This window comes from Wyeomyia smithii, chromosome 3 (genome assembly GCF_029784165.1).
Source record: "Wyeomyia smithii strain HCP4-BCI-WySm-NY-G18 chromosome 3, ASM2978416v1, whole genome shotgun sequence".
Classification (NCBI taxonomy): Eukaryota; Metazoa; Arthropoda; class Insecta; order Diptera; family Culicidae; genus Wyeomyia; species Wyeomyia smithii.
Genome location: NC_073696.1, coordinates 135,483,855 through 135,502,028, shown reverse-complemented (window position 1 = coordinate 135,502,028; position 18,174 = coordinate 135,483,855). Strand labels below are relative to the sequence as shown.

General features: G+C 39.5%; 1 protein-coding gene across 1 annotated transcript in view; it reads left to right on the top strand.

Annotated features, from left to right (window-relative positions):
- LOC129728584 (protein phosphatase 1F-like) overlaps window positions 1-18,174 on the top strand; it is a 220,574-nt gene that overhangs the window by 36,961 nt on the left and 165,439 nt on the right. The window contains exons 3-6 of the mRNA XM_055687030.1: window positions 1,867-1,970; window positions 2,031-2,443; window positions 2,543-2,692; window positions 2,753-2,849. Of these exons, the coding sequence (XP_055543005.1) occupies window positions 1,867-1,970; window positions 2,031-2,443; window positions 2,543-2,692; window positions 2,753-2,849 (764 nt within the window). The remainder of the gene's footprint in view (window positions 1-1,866; window positions 1,971-2,030; window positions 2,444-2,542; window positions 2,693-2,752; window positions 2,850-18,174) is intronic.

Below are 18,174 nucleotides of genomic sequence, written 5' to 3'. Positions count from 1 at the left end.
TGAAAAACGATTCTTTGCATAACTTTTGAACTACATGTTCAATCATTATAAAATTATTTCACAAATAGTTCAAAAAACAAGCCCGTTCTTTTGACGTCAATTTTGTTCAAATCGGTTTTGTTGTTTATGAGATTTGTGAAGTTTTGTGATTTTCACATTTTGATACATAACCTCGAAACTAAAAATCCGATTACAATCAAATTCAATAGGGTCTTATGGGGCAACTAGACCTTTCATTTGCTATTAGTTTCATGAAAATCGGTCCAGCCATCTCTGAGAAAATCGAGTGAGATTGGGAGACTGTTACATACATACACGCACACACACACACACACATACGCACACACACATACAGAAAATGCTCAGCTCGTCGAACTAAGTCGATTGATATACGAGATTCGACCCTTTGGAGCACTTTTATACCTTTGGTTTTTTTTCAGTGATTGCTATACCTTTCTAGGAGAAAGGCAAAAAGCTGGAGAAATTCAAAATAAAAACTGGAGACGTAATGAAATTAACGTAATTTCACTGGATACATAAATTTGAAGCTTTTATTTGATTTTCGGTTCAAAAATGCTGCACCGTATTATTGCATGTAACCAAAAAGGCTGAAAGAATATTTTTTGCTGATGGAGATTATAGTCACTGGCGTACTTAAAATTGTATTTCGATTAAAATCTTACAACCGAGGGGCATGAATACACAAAATACTGAAAAGACCAGACATGTAATGGGAATGAGTTCAAAAAATGTGGTGATGAACAGAAAACTGGATAAAAGTGGAGCAATTTTCAAAAAACTGGAAATATTCAACCTTAACCTGTTTTGCTGGCGATCATCAAAAAAACTGGAGATATCCAGGAAAACCTGGAGGGTTGGCAACGCTGACCGTGGTTCTTTTTCGTAAGCCGTTCGTTCTTTCGCTCTTTTTTAAGAACTGGTTCATATGATCGGCTCGTGAGCCGTTCGCTCATCCCTAGTGAGCATGCGGCTCCTGGCACGGTTCTTCTCATCTGTCGCTCTCTGGCACTCGGCATCGAACCAGCCATTAGGCTGTCTTCCATGCGTCGTACCTACCATCTCTCTCGCAGTCGTTTCGATGGCGCCGTGGATACTGTTCCACAGCCCATTTCTGTCTTCCACTCCTTCCTCCTGCTGTTCTGCGATCCGTTGATCCAGCTCTCTGGCGTATTCTGCTACCACGCCATCAGCTTTCAACCGCTGAATGTTGAAACGCGTCGTCCTCTCTGTGCGAGATTTCAGCACGTTCGACAATTGTGCGCGGATCTTACAAACGACGAGATAATGGTTAGAGTCAATGTTTGGTCCCCGAAAAGACCTAACATCAGTAACATCCGAAAAGTGCCGACCGTCAATCAGTACGGGATCGATCTGGGAGCAGGCTTCTCCTTTTGGATGCCTCCAGGTATGCTTCCGAATATTCAAAAGTGAAAAATAGAAGCTACATATGGCCATTCCCCTGGCCGTGGCAAAGTTTATCAGCCTCAGCCCGTTTTCATTGGTTGACGAGTGGAGGCTATGCCTTCCAATGAACGGACGGAAGAATTCCTCCCTCCCAACCTGTGCGTTTGCGTCTCCGATGACGACTTTTGCGCCGTGTTTTGGGCTCTCGTCATAGATTCGCTCAAGCTTGTCATAGAACTCATCTTTGACTTCATCGGATTTGTCGTTTGTCGGTGCGTACGTGTTGATTAAACGGTAGTTGAAGAATTTGCCCTTACGTATTCTAGCTGACACCTTTTTCTGGGTTGGTTCGCAAGTAGGACCGAGATCCCACTAGCAGCAGTCCATCAACTGCCAGACATAAACAACACTTTAATGAGATGTTCAAACTATATTTTGCAGGCATTGTCCGCAATATTTGCTCGTACCTCTCGTGAATAAAGTATTACAAGAAACAAGAGATTCTTGTAAAAAGCTTCCTAAGCTGTATGGGTTTGACGGATATGGTAATTACATTAACATATAATTAAAATAATTAAACTTTTTCATTATTCTGCCACTTTCAGTCTTTAATCCGTTAAAATTAAGCACAATGGTGATTAGTCATGCTAACGCCATTTGTGAAAGTTTGTTAGATAACACTAAATTAAACGAAATTCTAACCAAAAGCTCTAAAGATGTGCTGAGCCGAACTCCTAAATATTTTGTGAAAGAGATTAAAAATACTCGACGAAAAATGGAGGACAGACATATATGCATAAGTGATTTTAACGGAATGTTCAATAAAAATGACTCTGAACCAACAAGTTTTTACGGAGTATTTGACGGCCATGGAGGCCAGGATGCCGCCGTATACACAGCCGCTCATCTTTGTTACAACATTGCCAAGAGCCTTAAGTATCCTACTAATATTACAGGAGCTATTAAAGATGCTTTCAAAACAACGGACGATGCTTTTATTGGAAAATCCGAGAAACATGTAAGTTAGGATGCCGAATGCTTTATAACATCGTATTATAATTATTATCATTATTAGTGTTACTGTTTTTGTTATTATTAGTATTATTTGTTTTGAAAGGAATTGTCCAGTGGTACAACTGCAATCGTGTGTATTTATCGAGCGATTGAGAAACGTTTGCATGTAGGATGGGTAGGTGACTCACAGGCTCTGCTGGTATGTGAAGGCAAAGTGTGTCAGATAGTTGCACCACATGTTCCATCTGTGGAGGTTCGTAACACATGTACATTTTTTTCTTTGAATAGCATCACTTTTTCAGTATTTTTACAGAGTGAACGAGATAGAGTTGAAAAAAATGGAGGAGTTGTAATCAATTGGAACGGCTCATACCGCGTCAATGGTGTGCTAGCTGTGTCTCGAGCAATTGGTAAGTGTAATTTTATCCATAGCCTTCAACTTCGTCAATATAATCTGAACGAACGTACAAAATTGAATTCTGTATGCAACAATTGTCGAACGTGTTACAAAATTTTATTATACAATTTAAATTAACGTAATTTCACGCAATTTGACGATTTTTTAGACATATCCGAATTTGATGAACTTCGGACAAATGCTTGCTTTTGATGGAGGTAGTATTTTTATTAGAATACTAGCTGAATGTACTCGGCCTTGCTTGTGTAAAAATTTCTGCTTTTTCTCTAATTTTCTATTTTTTCATATATTTTTTCCAACCCATCATTTCAAATAATATTTTTTTCATTTAAGTTACAAACTTGCTTATATACCACCTTTTTCGTTTCTCCATCAGGAGCTAAAGTGAATGAATTTGCAGGTGAGCCAACCCTCGAGCAAGCGACATGTAATGGACCGCGGGAAAAACACGGTGATCTATAATCTACTTCACATTGGTTAATGGATCGTCCCTGTGACGCCTTGTTTCGTTGCAAAGTTTCGGGGGATCGATATTCCTTTGCAATATGATTGAAGATCCTTTTTTGAATAACGATCGATGCGGAGGCATTCCAGCTGGGTCAGTGAGTTCAAAAATTCCGTTGGAAAATGGATGGCCTCATCCGCATCTTCACGGTATCGATTAACTTACAATAAACTTAATAACACTGAAATTACATAATCAATAGCTTAAGCTCACCTCTGATAGTGGAAATTATTGCTTGCTTTGTCTTTTCGTTTTACTTTTTTGTGTAAACAATATCAATATCATCCCTACAGTTGAACATCAATCTTCATGAATTAATTAACAATACGGAGATAAGGGAACTAGGGATGGGCGATACTGACAAAAGTATCGATACCTTGGTATCACGATACTCCAATGAACTTCGATGCCAGGTATCGGAGTATCGGTTGAAGGAGTATCGATTATCGATGCTTCGATAGTATCGGTATTAGATCTACAATTTTTTTTCAAGAAGCGTCGTTTAGAAAGAATCGTTACCGGTACTCATTTCTCGCCGAGCTATTGACATCCCTATACCGATAACAGTGAATGACAATGATCTCATGTCCTGGGCTCAATCTGATTTGTGCCCGCTGTCAGCTGTCAGATAAAGGACTATGAGAAGTGGCGGTGATATGCTGTCTCGTTTACACATACGTTGAGATGTTAGCCCTTGAAACCTGGCGCGATGCCATAGGGGTGTTTCTCGCGGTGAGTATCGATGCCAAAATACTCGATCCCGCGAACCCTAGAATCGATACCGCTGGTATCGATGCTAGTATCGCTCATCCCTAATGGGGACTATCTCCACATTTTCCTCAAGTTTTCAATCACTTCCAATGCCGGAAATAACCCTCACTATACCAAACGTTCGGACATCAATTTTCGGTTTTGGGGAGTCAGCTCTGACCTATGAATATTTTTCTTCTTGAATTTGAAAATAGCGTTGGACACCAGTTGTCATTTTCTGAACATTGTTCTCTTTCTAGAGATATCGACATGATTTAACCATTTTACTCAGTTTCACACAGTTTGATAGAAAGCAGAAATCGCGAAATTGATTTCAAAACAGCGTTTCAATATAACGTCCAAGCATTCTTCTGTATTTTAGTAACCTTTCCAGAGGTTCCATGTAATCCGCCATGTACGATTTAAAAATTTGCGCCGGACATGAATACAGGTCGGACTCGATTATATATAGTCTCCGTTTTTTTTTAACTATATATAATCGAATTTTATATGTAATCTAATCAGAGAAAAAAAAATGTTTTATATTTATTTTTCATAAATGACTAGCTGACCCGGCATTTATTGGGTGCATTTCAGTTATTTTCGTTGTTTTCCAGAAACTGAAAGTGGTCATCTTCTAATTAAATGGTGTCAAGGATCAATGCTTGGCTTCTTTACATCATTTCTATTACGGACTTATCCATATGTAGTAGTATTCGGTTATTTTCGGCTGTTTTCCAGAAGTTGCCATTTTTCAATTCAAACTGTTGTCTAAGGTCAATTTATAGCTCCTTGCATCATTCTGGATCCGGTGATCCGGAACGGTAAGTCGCCATCTTGAATTTAAAAATGGCATTTGGAGACAATTTCTGGCCCCTGAGCGTCATTCTGGTTTGAGAAACACCCATATTGGGTGTTATTTGGTCATTTTCGGCTGTTTTCCAGAAACCGGATGTCACCATCTTCGAATTCAAAATGGTGTCTGTGGTCGATTCTAGCTCCTGTGTATCATTCTGAATCCGAAGATACTCATTTTGTATGGAAATCGGCCATTTTTGGTTGTTTTTTAGAAACCGGAAGTTGCCATCTTACAATTCATAATGGTGTCTGAGGTCAATTTTCAGCCTAATTCTCGTTCCAGAGATACTCATATTGGGTGGTATTTGGTCACTTTTGGCTGTTTTCCGGACACCGGAAGTCGCCATCTTGGATTTTAAAACAATTTCGGCCCTCCGTGCGGTCAATCTGGTTAAAGAAACGCTCAGATTGAGTGGTATTTGATCATTTTAGGCTGCTTTCCAGACATCGGAAGTCGCCATCTTACAATTCAAAATATTGTCAGGTCGATTTTTGGCTTCAGTGGTCGATTTGTGGCTTCAGTGCATCATAGCAATTCCGGAAATACCCATATTGGGGGGTATTTGGTCATTTGCCGCTGTTTTTCGGGAACCGGAATCGCCATCTTGGATTTCAAAATGGCATTTGGGAACAATTTCTGGCCTCCGTGCGTCAATCTGATTGAAGAAACGCTCATATTAAGTGGTATTTAATCATTTTCGGCTGTTTTCCAGACACCGGAAGTTGCCATCTTACAATTCAAAATGTTGTCTGAGGTCGATTTGTGGCTTCAGTGCATCATAACAATCCCGGAAATACCCATATGGCGTCATACACAAATTACGTAACGCTAAAAACCTAGATTTCAGACCCCCTCCCCCCCCCCCCTTATGCAACGATAAGTAACGTTAGATATGACTCCTCCCCCTAAGGTTACGTAACGCTGGACAACCTGTCCCACCCTCCAAATTTGCAATTTTGAGCAAACATCTCAGTTACGTAACGGGCTCAACTACCCCCTCCTCCCCCCTATGCAACAATAAGTAACGCAGACTTATCCCCCCCCCCCTTCATGCGTTACGTAATTTGTGTTCGACGCCTATTGGGTGGTATTTGGTCATTTTCCGCTGTTTTTCAGAAACCGGAAGACGCCATCTTAGATATCAGAATGGCATTAGGAGACAATTTTTGGCCTCTGAGCGTCATTCTGGTTGAAATGGTCTGGTTCTGGTCTGAGCTCGAATTGTGGCTTCAGTGCATTATAACAATCCCGGAAATATCCATATTGGGTGGTATTTGGTCATTTTCGGCTGTTTTCCATACACCGGAAATCGCCATCTTACGATTCAAAATGTTGTCTGAGGTCGATTTGTGGCTTTAGTGCGTCATTACAATTCCGGAAATACCCATATTAGGTGGTATTTGGTCATATGCCGCTGTTTTTCGGATACCGGAAGTCGCCATCTTGGATTTCAAAATGGCATTTGGGAACAATTTCTGGCCTCCGTGCGTCAATTTGATTGAAGAACGCTCATATTGAGTGGTATTTGATCATTTTCGACTGTTTTCCAGACACCGGAAGTTACCATCTTACAATTCGAAATGTTGTCTTAGGTCGATTTGTGGCTTTAGTGCGTCATAACAATCCCGGAAATTCCCATATTGGGTGGTATTTGGTCATTTGCCGCTGTTTTTCAGAAACCGGCAGTCGCCATCTTGGATTTCAGAATGACATTAGGAGACAATTTTTGGCCTCTGAGCGTCATTCTGGTTGAAGAAACACTCATATTGGGTGGTATTTGGTCATTTTCGGCTGTTTTCCAGACACCGGAAGTCGCCATCTTACAATTCAAAATGTTGTCCAAGGTCGATTTGTGGCTTCAGTGCATCATAACAATCCCGAAAATACCCATATTGGGTGGTATTTGGCCATTTGCCGCTGATTTTCAGAAACCGGAAGTCGCCATCTTGGATTTCACATTGGCATTAGGAGACAATTTTTGGCCTCTGAGCGTCATTCTGGTTGAAGAAACACTCATATTGCGTGGTATTTGGTCATTTCCGGCTGTTTTCCAGACACCGGAAGTCGCCATCTTACAATTCAAAATATTGTCCAAGGTCGATTTGTGGCTTCAGTGCATCATAACAATCCCGGAAATACCCATATTGGGTGGTATTTGGTCATTTGCCGCTGATTTTCAGAAACCGGAAGTCGCCATCTTGGATTTCACATTGGCATTAGGAGACAATTTTTGGCCTCTGAGCGTCATTCTGGTTGGAGAAACACTCATATTGGGTGGTATTTGGTCATTTTCGGCTGTTTTCCAGACACCGAAAGTCGCCACCTTACAGTTCGAAATGTTGTCTAAGGTCGATTTGTGGCTTTAGCGCATCATTATAATCCCGGAAATACCCATATTGGGTGGTATTTGGTCATTTGCTGCTGATTTTCAGAAACCGGAAGTCGCCATCTTGGATTTCACATTGGCATTAGGAGACAATTTTTGGCCTCTTAGCGTCAATCTGGTTGAAGAAACACTCATATTGGGTGTTATTTGGTCATTTTCGGCTGTTTTCCAGACACCGGAAGTCGCCATCTTACAATTCGAAATGTTGTCCAAGGTCGATTTGTGGCTTCAGTGCATCATAACAATCCCGGAAATACCCATATTGGGTGGTATTCGGCCATTTGCCGCTGATTTTCAGAAACCGGAAGTCGCCATCTTGGATTTCACATTGGCATTAGGAGACAATTTGTGGCCTCTGAGCGTCATTCTGGTTGAAGAAACACTCATATTGGGTGGTATTTGGTCATTTCCGGCTGTTTTCCAGACACCGGAAGTCGCCATCTTTCAATTCAAAATGTTGTCCAAGGTCGATTTGTGGCTTCAGTGCATCATAACAATCCCGGAAATACCCATATTGGGTGGTATTTGGTCATTTGCCGCTGATTTTCAGAGACCGGAAGTCGCCTTCTTGGATTTCACATTGGCATTAGGAGACAATTTTTGGCCTCAGAGCGTCATTCTGGTTGCAGAAACACTCATATTGGGTGGTATTTGGTCATTTTCGGCTGTTTTCCAGACACTGAAAGTCGCCACCTTACAATTCGAAATGTTGTCTAAGGTCGTTTTGTGGCTTTAGCGCATCATAACAATCCCGGAAATACCCATATTGGGTGTTATTTGGTCATTTGCCGCTGATTTTCAGAAACCGGAAGTCGCCATCTTGGATTTCACATTGGCATTAGGAGACAATTTTTGGCCTCTCAGCGTCAATCTGGTTGAAGAAACACTCATATTGGGTGTTATTTGATCATTTTCGGCTGTTTTCCAGACACCGGAAGTCGCCATCTTACAATTCGAAATGTTGTCTGAGGTCGATTTGTGGCTTCAGTGCACCATAACAATTCCGGAAATACCCATGTTTGGTTGTATTCGGTCATTTGCCGCTATTTTTCAGAAACGGGATGTCGCCATCTTGGATTTCGAAATGGTATTTGGAGACATGCCAGAAGAAACATTATGGACATGTTTGTTACACCTAAAAACATTCACCTGCTAAATTTGGTTATATTTGCTTGATTGGTTCTCGAGCTGTGCGTAATTTGAGTTTCATTTGTATGGGACCCCTCCCTTATGAAGAGAGAGGGGTGTCAAACCATTATATTTGTTACCCCTAAAAACAATCACCTGCCAAATTTGGTTCCATTTAGTTGGTTAGTTCTCGAGATAAGCAGAAATTTGTGTTTCATTTGTTATGAACTCCTCCCTCACAGAAGAGGTAGGGGAATCGAGCCACTATGGACATACTTGTTACCTCTAAAAACATTCACCTACCAAATTTGGTTGTATTTGGTTGATTGGTTCTCGAGCTGTGCGAAATTCGTATTTCATTTGTATGGGACCCCTCCCTTGTAGAAGAGGGAGGGGTGTCAAAACATTATGGATATATTTGTTACCCCTGAAAACATCTACCTACCAAATTTGGTTCTATTTACTTGGTTAGTTCTCGAGATGTGCAGAAATTTGTGTTTCATTTGTATGGGACCCCTCCCTTCCAGAAGAGGGAGGGGAATCGAACCAACATGGACATATTTGTTACTCCTAAAAACATCCACATGCCAAATTTGGTTCCATTTACTTGGTTAGTTCTCGAGATGTGCAGAAATTTGTTTTTCATTTGTATGGGACCCCTCCCTTCCAGAAGAGGGAAGGGTGTCGAACCAACATGGACATATTTGTTACTCCTAAAAACATCCACTTGCCAAATTCGGTTCCATTTGCTTGATTAGTTTTCGAGATGTGCAGAAGTTTGTGTTTCATTTGTATGGGACCCCTCGCTTCCAGAGGAGGGAAGGGTGTGGAATCAAGATGGACATATTTGCTACTCCGAAAAACATCCACATGCCAAATTTGGTTCCATTTGCTTGGTTAGTTTTCGAGATGTGCAGAAATTTGTGTTTCATTTGTATGGGACCCCTCCCTTGCAGAAGGGGGAGGGGTCTCGAACTATCTTAGTCACCTTTCCCGGCCCCTATAACCCTTATATACAAAATTTCACGCCGATCGGTTCGGTAGTTTCCAAGCCTATATGAATCAGACAGACAGATAGAGCTGCATTTTTATATGTTTAGATTTGTTGTTTTCGAACAAATAAGAAGAATTTTATTTCTGATTCATCCCCTTTAAAGTCAGAAAACACATTTCTTACAAAAAAAAATACATATCTTGTAGTTATTCCTGATGTATTTGCAGTCAAATGTAGAGAAAAATTATTTAAAAAAATTATAAAAGTATATGTAGATTTGTCAACTTGTTTGTATTTCATTTCTCAAATATTTGAAAATTAAATTTTGATTTTTTTTTTTTAGTTTTGAAATTATTTTTAGTCAGGTGTTTTTGTTTAGAAATCGAAAATATACATATTTCAGAGCATATATTCAAGGAGATGCAAGTTATCGTACTTTCTCAAAAAGTTCCCATAGGGCATAAAAGACCTGACTTTCTTATAAATTAAGACCCCGTCTCTCTTTGATAGTTGCTCCTCCCTCTTTTCGACATCATGTTCATGATGTTATTGTAGATATTCTCTTATATTTGAAATTCAAGAAAAATTTTTTTGCTTCTATATATAATCGAGTCTAAAATTATATATAATCGAATCATATATAATCGAGTCAATATATAATGAAGTCTCTATATAATCGAGTCCGACCTGTATTTAGATTCTGGACGTCATCTTGATATCGAAAATATACATATTTCAGAGCATATATTCAAGGAGATGCAAGTTATCGTACTTTCTCAAAAAGTTTCCATAGGGCATAAAAGACCTGACTTTCTTATAAATTAAGACCCCGTCTCTCTTTGATAGTTGCTCCTCCCTCTTTTCGACATCATGTTCCGGTCTCTGGATATCAACCTCTGGCCATGACCGCCTGAGGGCATGAAAGTTATCGTACTCTTTCTAAAAGTTCCCATAATGCACTAAAAGACCTGACTTACTTATAAATTAAGACCCCCTCCCTCTTTGATAGTTGCCCCTCCCTCTTTTGGACATCATGTCCCGGTCTCTGGAAATCAATTCCCGGCCTCCAGACATGACTAAAGGCCTAAAAACTATCGTATTCATTCAGAAAGTTCCAGTTTGATCCATTAAGACCCCCTCCCCCTTTGGGGGTTGCACCTCCCTCTTTCCAATATTTCTATGACCACTTCCTCTGTACAAAGAACACGTATGCCAAGTTTGGTTGAAATCGGTACAGTCTTTCGAGAGTTATGCTGGAACATACATACATACATACATACATACAAACCTTTTTTTTAATAAATAGCTGCATTTTAAAAGCTCTTACCCTATTTGATTGATGCTCTTAACCAAATTTTTATTCGGTAATAGTTGAGCTTCGGCAACTTTTTCAAACATATTTTTTATCCAAAACGCTGGATTATCAAATTATGCATGAAATATGTCAAGAAATCGTTTTAAAAACGGATCAAAGCAGGTTGGATGTTTTGAAACACTTCTCCAAAAACATTTGCACGAAAGCCGATTTTCTGTTGCAAACAGACGTCACTACTTTTCAAAAAAGGCCAATATTTGGAAATATATGTTCGATTTTCGTATGACAACGTCATTCCAATTCCGAAAATACCCATATTGCCAAGTATATAATTCAATTATTAATTTTCGCAGATTTCCAGAAACCGGAAGTCGGCAACCCAAGTTTCAATATATCGTCAGACACCGATAACCGGTTTTTAAGAGTCATTTTTGCTCCGAAAATATCAATATTGGGGGGTTTTGGAACGTTTTCCACAGTTTTAAATGACTTCTCAGAAACCGGAAGTCGACATCTTGGATTGAAAATGGCATCGGACGTTTTTTAGAGCGAACCCAACATCTCAACGGTGCATGGTTCTTCTGGCATATATAAAAAAGCCCACCAAAAATTCCATGCAACTTTAAACGGTTGCAGGAAGAATTCTTCACACCCTCGGGAAAAATAACTTTAAAATGAGTAAGATTCGTCGCATTTTCGTAAAAGTGGAACAACTCATAAACTGAGTAACCCCGTAAATACACATAATTGAGAAACAAGGCGTTTTAAAAACTGAGTGATTGTTACTCATTTTTTGGGTACAGTATTACTCAGTTTTGCGTTAAGTAATTATAATTACTCATTTTTTGGGTTCTGAATAGCTACTTAATTTTATTCACAAATTTATATAAAGTTTCGAAGATAAAATTAAACATACCTTGGTTTGTTGTTTGTACTGACAAGAAAGCTCTCGAATATTTTGCGAACGGGAGGTATTTCTAATCCGAAAACTTATGAAACACATCAAAAACAAATTCAATAGATGGAGATTAAAAGCAAGGATTTTAACTGTCAAATTCGTTTTCAATTCACACAAAATAATCATCTCAATTAAAAAAAGTGGAAGAGGTTGTTTATACGAAACGACCGCAAGGTTAACGTAGAATTACGACAGCTTTACTTATGTCAATAATTTTTTGCAATAGCTTTGGACATACACTCGATTAGGGTTAATCATTTCAATGGTGTGAAGCGATATATTTTTCCGTATTTGTTTCGTATATTATTTTTGCTTTAAAAATAAACGGAATCCGTTGGAAACTAGCTGAGTTCAGAACTTTTGAAAGTGGGCAATATTCGTGACGCTCTCGATGCTTTCGGTTTTACAGTTTGTACCCTTATATATTTTGCCGTAAGACATAATTCTACGTCGAAAACGCACTAATCGATGTGCTTAAGTCGACTCTGTTGAAAGAAACATTAAAAAATCGTATAATCAATTCATAAATGTTTGATATTAGTTGTATTTACGAGACAATTAAACTGTGCAGTAACAGTTAATAATTTCAGCCTTGTTAAATGTTTAAAATAAACAAAGCAGAAAGAATTTTAATTTTCCGAAGGTATCGTCGGAATCCATGGTCAAGTATATGAATATGAAGATTGTTTGTATTTCATGATACTGTAAGAAGACGGAGTTTAACCAGAGAAAGGCCGGAATCCTCAATCGGCAAAGATGCCCCTTCTGTAAATTGTTATGAACCATGAGTATGATCGAGATGCTGTAAGAAGTGACTGGTTTGTAATGATGAAAACACCAAGTGTTTCAGTAAATATCACAACGTAACACTTAGTAAATTGACATTTACGGATTTGTTTCGCATATACCGCTTGTGATGCATAGTGTTGATGAATCGTAATATACATCACACTGCTGCGCAATTGCAGCAGCATCAAACTGCAATCGAAGTTGCAATTTAGTAATAACCATTCATTATGCTCTTCCAAATATATTTAGCAGCCTTGAGAAAGACTGATTGCTGTAGTTGCAAATTTCGTTCAATTATCGCATAAATGCTTCATGGTCCAGATAGCGCGCAATATCCGGTCTGACTCCCGTATGTTTGCTGCTCCAAGTAAATTGTTACATTCCTCTTGTCAACCTATTGTTGCCTTATGAAGGCAACAATATAACATGTATCGTGTGTTGCACGGCTTGAAGGAAGAAGATGTTTCCGTTCTCGTAACAACCGTCTTCTTTAAGACGTTACATATTTGTTAATGAAGTGTTATGAATTTTCTAAAACGGACTCAGCGCCGTGAGTAGAACTGGCTGAACTTTTCTGTTTGGAATCGGATTTGTTTCGCATATACCGCTTGTGATGCACAGTGTTAATGAATCGTAATATACATCACACTGCTGTGCAATTGCAGCAGCATCAAACTGCAATCAAAATTGCAATTTAGTAATAACCATTCATTATGCTCTTCCAAATATATTTAGCAGCCTTGAGAAAGACTGGTTGCTGTAGTTGCAAATTTCGTTCAATTATCGCATAAATGCTTCATGGTCCAGATAGCGCGCAATATCCGCTCTGACATAGATTTTTTGCACGTTTTGGATTGGGATAACTGGAAAAATTATTTCCAGTTATGTCATTCTCCAACGTACGTAAAAAAGAGGATGGGCCACGCTGTTTACAGTTTGTCGATATATAAGCGAAATTTGAGCGCGAAAGCGCATTATTTTATCGTCAACTGTGTACCTGGCAACAAATGTATCATCATTGAGATGGCACCAGAGGCAAGCGACAAAGGAGCCAGGAAATTCGTCTCAACAGGTCAAACCTCGTAAGGAGAAACATTTTCGGTTGCTTCCCGGTTGGCGGATTACAACAAACGTTCTACTATTACACTTGCCGCAAGGTTCAGACTGCCGTACGTTTGCTGCTCCAAGTAAATTGTTACATTCCTCTTGTCAACCTATTGTTGCCTTATGTGTGTTGCACGGCTTGAAGGAAGATGTTTCCGTTCTCGTAACAACCGTCTTCTTTAAGACGTTACATATTTGTTAATGAAGTGTTATGAATTTTCTAAAACGGACTCAGCGCCGTGAGCAGAACTGGCTGAACTTTTCTGTTTGGAATCGGATTTGTTTCGCATATACCACTTGTGATGCACAGTGTTAATGAATCGTAATATACATCACACTGCTGGGCAATTGCAGCAGCATCAAACTGTAATCAAAGTTGTAATTTAGTAATAACCATTCATTATGCTCTTCCAAATATATTTAGCAACCTTGAGAAAGACTGGTTGCTGTAGTTCAAATTTCGTTCAATTATCGCATAAATGTTTCATGGTCCAGATAGCGCGCAATATCCGCTCTGACATAGATTTTTTGCACGTTGTGGATTGGGATAACTGGAAAAATTATTTCCAGTTATGCCATTCTCCAACGTACGTAAAAAAGAGGATGGGCCACGCTGCTTACAGTTTGTCGATATATAAGCGGAATTTGAGCGCGAAAGCGCATTATTTTATCGTCAACTGTGTACCTGGCAACAAATGTAGTGTAGTGTTTCAGTAAATATCACAACGTAACACTTAGTAAATTGACATTTACGGATTTGTTTCGCATATACCGCTTGTGATGCATAGTGTTAATGAATCGTAATATACATCACACTGCTGCGCAATTGCAGCAGCATCAAACTGCAATCAAAGTTGCAATTTAGTAATAACCATTCATTATGCTCTTCCAAATATATTTAGCAACCTTGAGAAAGACTGGTTGCTGTAGTTCAAATTTCGTTCAATTATCGCATAAATGTTTCATGGTCCAGATAGCGCGCAATATCCGCTCTGACATAGATTTTTTGCACGTTGTGGATTGGGATAACTGGAAAAATTATTTCCAGTTATGCCATTCTCCAACGTACGTAAAAAAGAGGATGGGCTACGCTGCTCACAGTTTGTCGATATATAAGCGAAATTTGAGCGCGAAAGCGCATTATTTTATCGTCAACTGTGTACCTGGCAACAAATGTATCATCATTGAGATGGCACCAGAGGCAAGCGACAAAGGAGCCAGGAAATTCGTCTCAACAGGTCAAACCTCGTAAGGAGAAACATTTTCGGTTGCTTCCCGGTTGGCGGATTACAACAAACGTTCTACTATTACACTTGCCGCAAGGTTCAGACTGCCGTACGTTTGCTGCTCCAAGTAAATTGTTACATTCCTCTTGTCAACCAATTGTTGCCTTATAAAGGCAACAATATAACATGTATCGTGTGTTGCACGGCTTGAAGGAAGAAGATGTTTCCGTTCTCGTTGTTTATGAAGTGTTATGAATTTTCTAAAACGGACTCAGCGCCGTGAGCAGAACTGGCTGAACTTTTCTGTTTGGAATCGGATTTGTTTCGCATATACCGCTTGTGATGCACAGTGTTAATGAATCGTAATATACATCACACTGCCGGGCAATTGCAGCAGCATCAAACTGTATTCAAAGTTGTAACTTAGTAATAACCATTCATTATGCTCTTCCAAATATATTTAGCAGCCTTGCTGTAGTTGCAAATTTCGTTCAATTATCGCATAACTGCTTCATGGTCCAGATAGCGCGCAATATCCGCTTTGACATAGATTTTTTGCACGTTGTGGATTGGGATAACTGAAAAAATAGATATGACTAAAGTCGCATGGAAGCAGATCATGCATGTTTTATGCTGCCGACGGTAGACATGAGTATGAAGGTGGAAATTGTGATGTCGATCTATAACCGTTTTGTTATAAGACGCAATAGCGTAAGTGCTGCATTTCTGTTATCTGCTATCATCCAGCAGTCCGTGTGGTATAGGACAATCATGGAATGAATTATACATAAAACACAAAGCGCGCATTCTTAGTCAACTAGGTATATTCTGTCGACCTTGTTAGGGAAAGAAGCATTGTGCGACCAATCAGAGGTCGACATTTGCGTTTCGACAAGGCTTGACAATTTTCAATAGTACTACAGTTCGAACAATCAGATTACAACTTTCTCCATTTGGGCGGGTGCTTGGTTGATTTTCCAATCGCTTACTGCAAAAATGACGAAAATCGGTTGGAAACTGACTGAGCTTAAAACGGTTGAAAATGGACAATTTTTGTGACGCTCTCGATGTTTTTGGTTTTCGAAATTGGATCCCTGTCATGAAACTGGCCCCCTGTGTATGTTGCCGTAAGACGTAATTCTACGTCAATAAATAATATTTTTGCCTTTCTTCTAGAAAGGTATAGCAATCACTTGCAAAACCGAAAATATAAAAGTGCTCCAAAGGTCCGAATGGCATATATCACTCGACTCAGCTAGATGAGCTGAGCATTTTCTGTATGTGTATGTGTGTGTGTTTGTGTATGTGCAGATTTTTATTCTCACTCACTTTTCGCAGAGATGGCTGGACCGATTTTCATGAGATTAATTGCAAATGAAAGGTCCTATTCAATTTTATTGTAATCGGATTTTTGGTTTAGAGGTTATTTATCAAAATGTAAAAATCATGAAACATCAATATCTAAGAAACTACACAACCGATTTTAACAAAATTGATTTCAAATGAACGGGCTACCTGAAATACGGGTCAGAATTCGTGAAACGGATCACTAAAAATCGCGATGTCTAATTTCTTCAAATAAGTATTAAAAACTTCAAGAGTTTCACTCGGGAAGTTGATTCTCCAATTTTTATTGAATTCGAGTAAGTTGTTTTTTTCTTCACAAATCATTTATTTGACACGCCACAAATACAATTCAATGTTTAACGGCGCCAATTATATCGGATGACTTAAAATCTATAAGCAAATTTTTTATTCTCGCTGCCGACTACGAGCTGAAATTAAGTCTATCTTAAAACTAGCATGTATGATTCATTCAGTGTTTTGTAGTTGAATGGTCGTCTGATGATCATCGAATGAATATGCAGCATGAATGGATTTGTTCTGCTAAGCCACGATGTCATGAGCTGGGACAGGGGCTTGTAATCCTCGGGTTCTGAGGGTATTGTGCGGGGTCTAGTTGCTGGTTTTGGTTCGTTGTTGTTGTTCGCTGGTGTTCAAGTTGCCATATGGTGTGTGCCGCTGAGCCAAGATATAAAGAAAGGCCTCGGGTTTTTTTGGCGAGTTCGTGTGGGGTTCAATTGCTGGTTCCAAAGTCGAGGTCTACGACGTGTTCTTGCCGTTTTGTTGAATGTGGGTGGAAAGGAATGGGACTAGACTTGGGCATGGATGGATTTCAGGAAAATGTATATAAGGGACATGTAGGGTAGGTCGCGACTCGCCAAGACATCACGAACAGGGACAGCTGGTTCTCTACCCTCGGCCCGGAGGAAAGTTATTAATTTAGACCTGGCGTCACGGTGTACAGGGCATGACCAAACAACGTGCTCTATGTCGTGATAACCTTCACCACAGGCACAGATACCACTTTCCCCAAGCCCAATACGACGGAGATGCGCATCAAATCTATAGTGATTGGACATAAGCCGAGACATCACGCAAATGAAATCTCGACCTACATCCAACCCCTTGAACCACGGATTCGTCGATACCTTGGGTATAATGGAATGTAACCACCTTCCCAGTTCCCCTCTGGTCCAAGAATTTTGCCAACTGATGATCGTATTCTGACGTACAAATGCGAAAAATTCATTAAAAGCAATTGGTCTTTCATAAATTTCACCGTTTGATGCGCCCACCTTAGCCAAAGAGTCCGCTTTCTCGTTGCCCGGTATCGAGCAGTGAGAAGGGACCCACGCTAAGGTAATCTGAAACGATTTTTCGGATAAAGCACTCAGATGTTCCCGTATTTTCTCCAGGAAATACGGAGAGTGCTTAACATCTTTCATCGATCGGAGAGCCTCAATAGAACTGAGACTGTCCGTAAAGATGAAATAATGGTCCGTGGGCATTTTTTCGATAATCCCTAGGGTGTACTGAATAGCAGCTAATTCTGCGACGTAAACAGAAGCAGGATTATCGAGCTTATGGGAGACGGTTAAATTGTTATTGAAGACACCGAAGCCAGTGGACCCATCGAGAAGTGATCCGTCAGTGTAGAACATATTGTTGCAGTTGATGTTTCGATATTTATTGGAAAAAATTTTGGGGATCTGCTGCACGCGTAAATGATCCGGGATTCCACGAGTTTCTTCTATCATGGATGTATCGAAAAACACAGTAGAATCAGAAGTATTTGATAAGTTGACACGATTTGGAATATTCGAAGAAGGGTTAATATTTTGGGACATGTAATTGAAATACAATGTCATAAAACGGGTTTGAGAATTGAGTTCGATTAACCTTTCAAAATTTTCAATCACAGGACGGTTCAAGACCTCACATTTGATAAGAATACGAGAA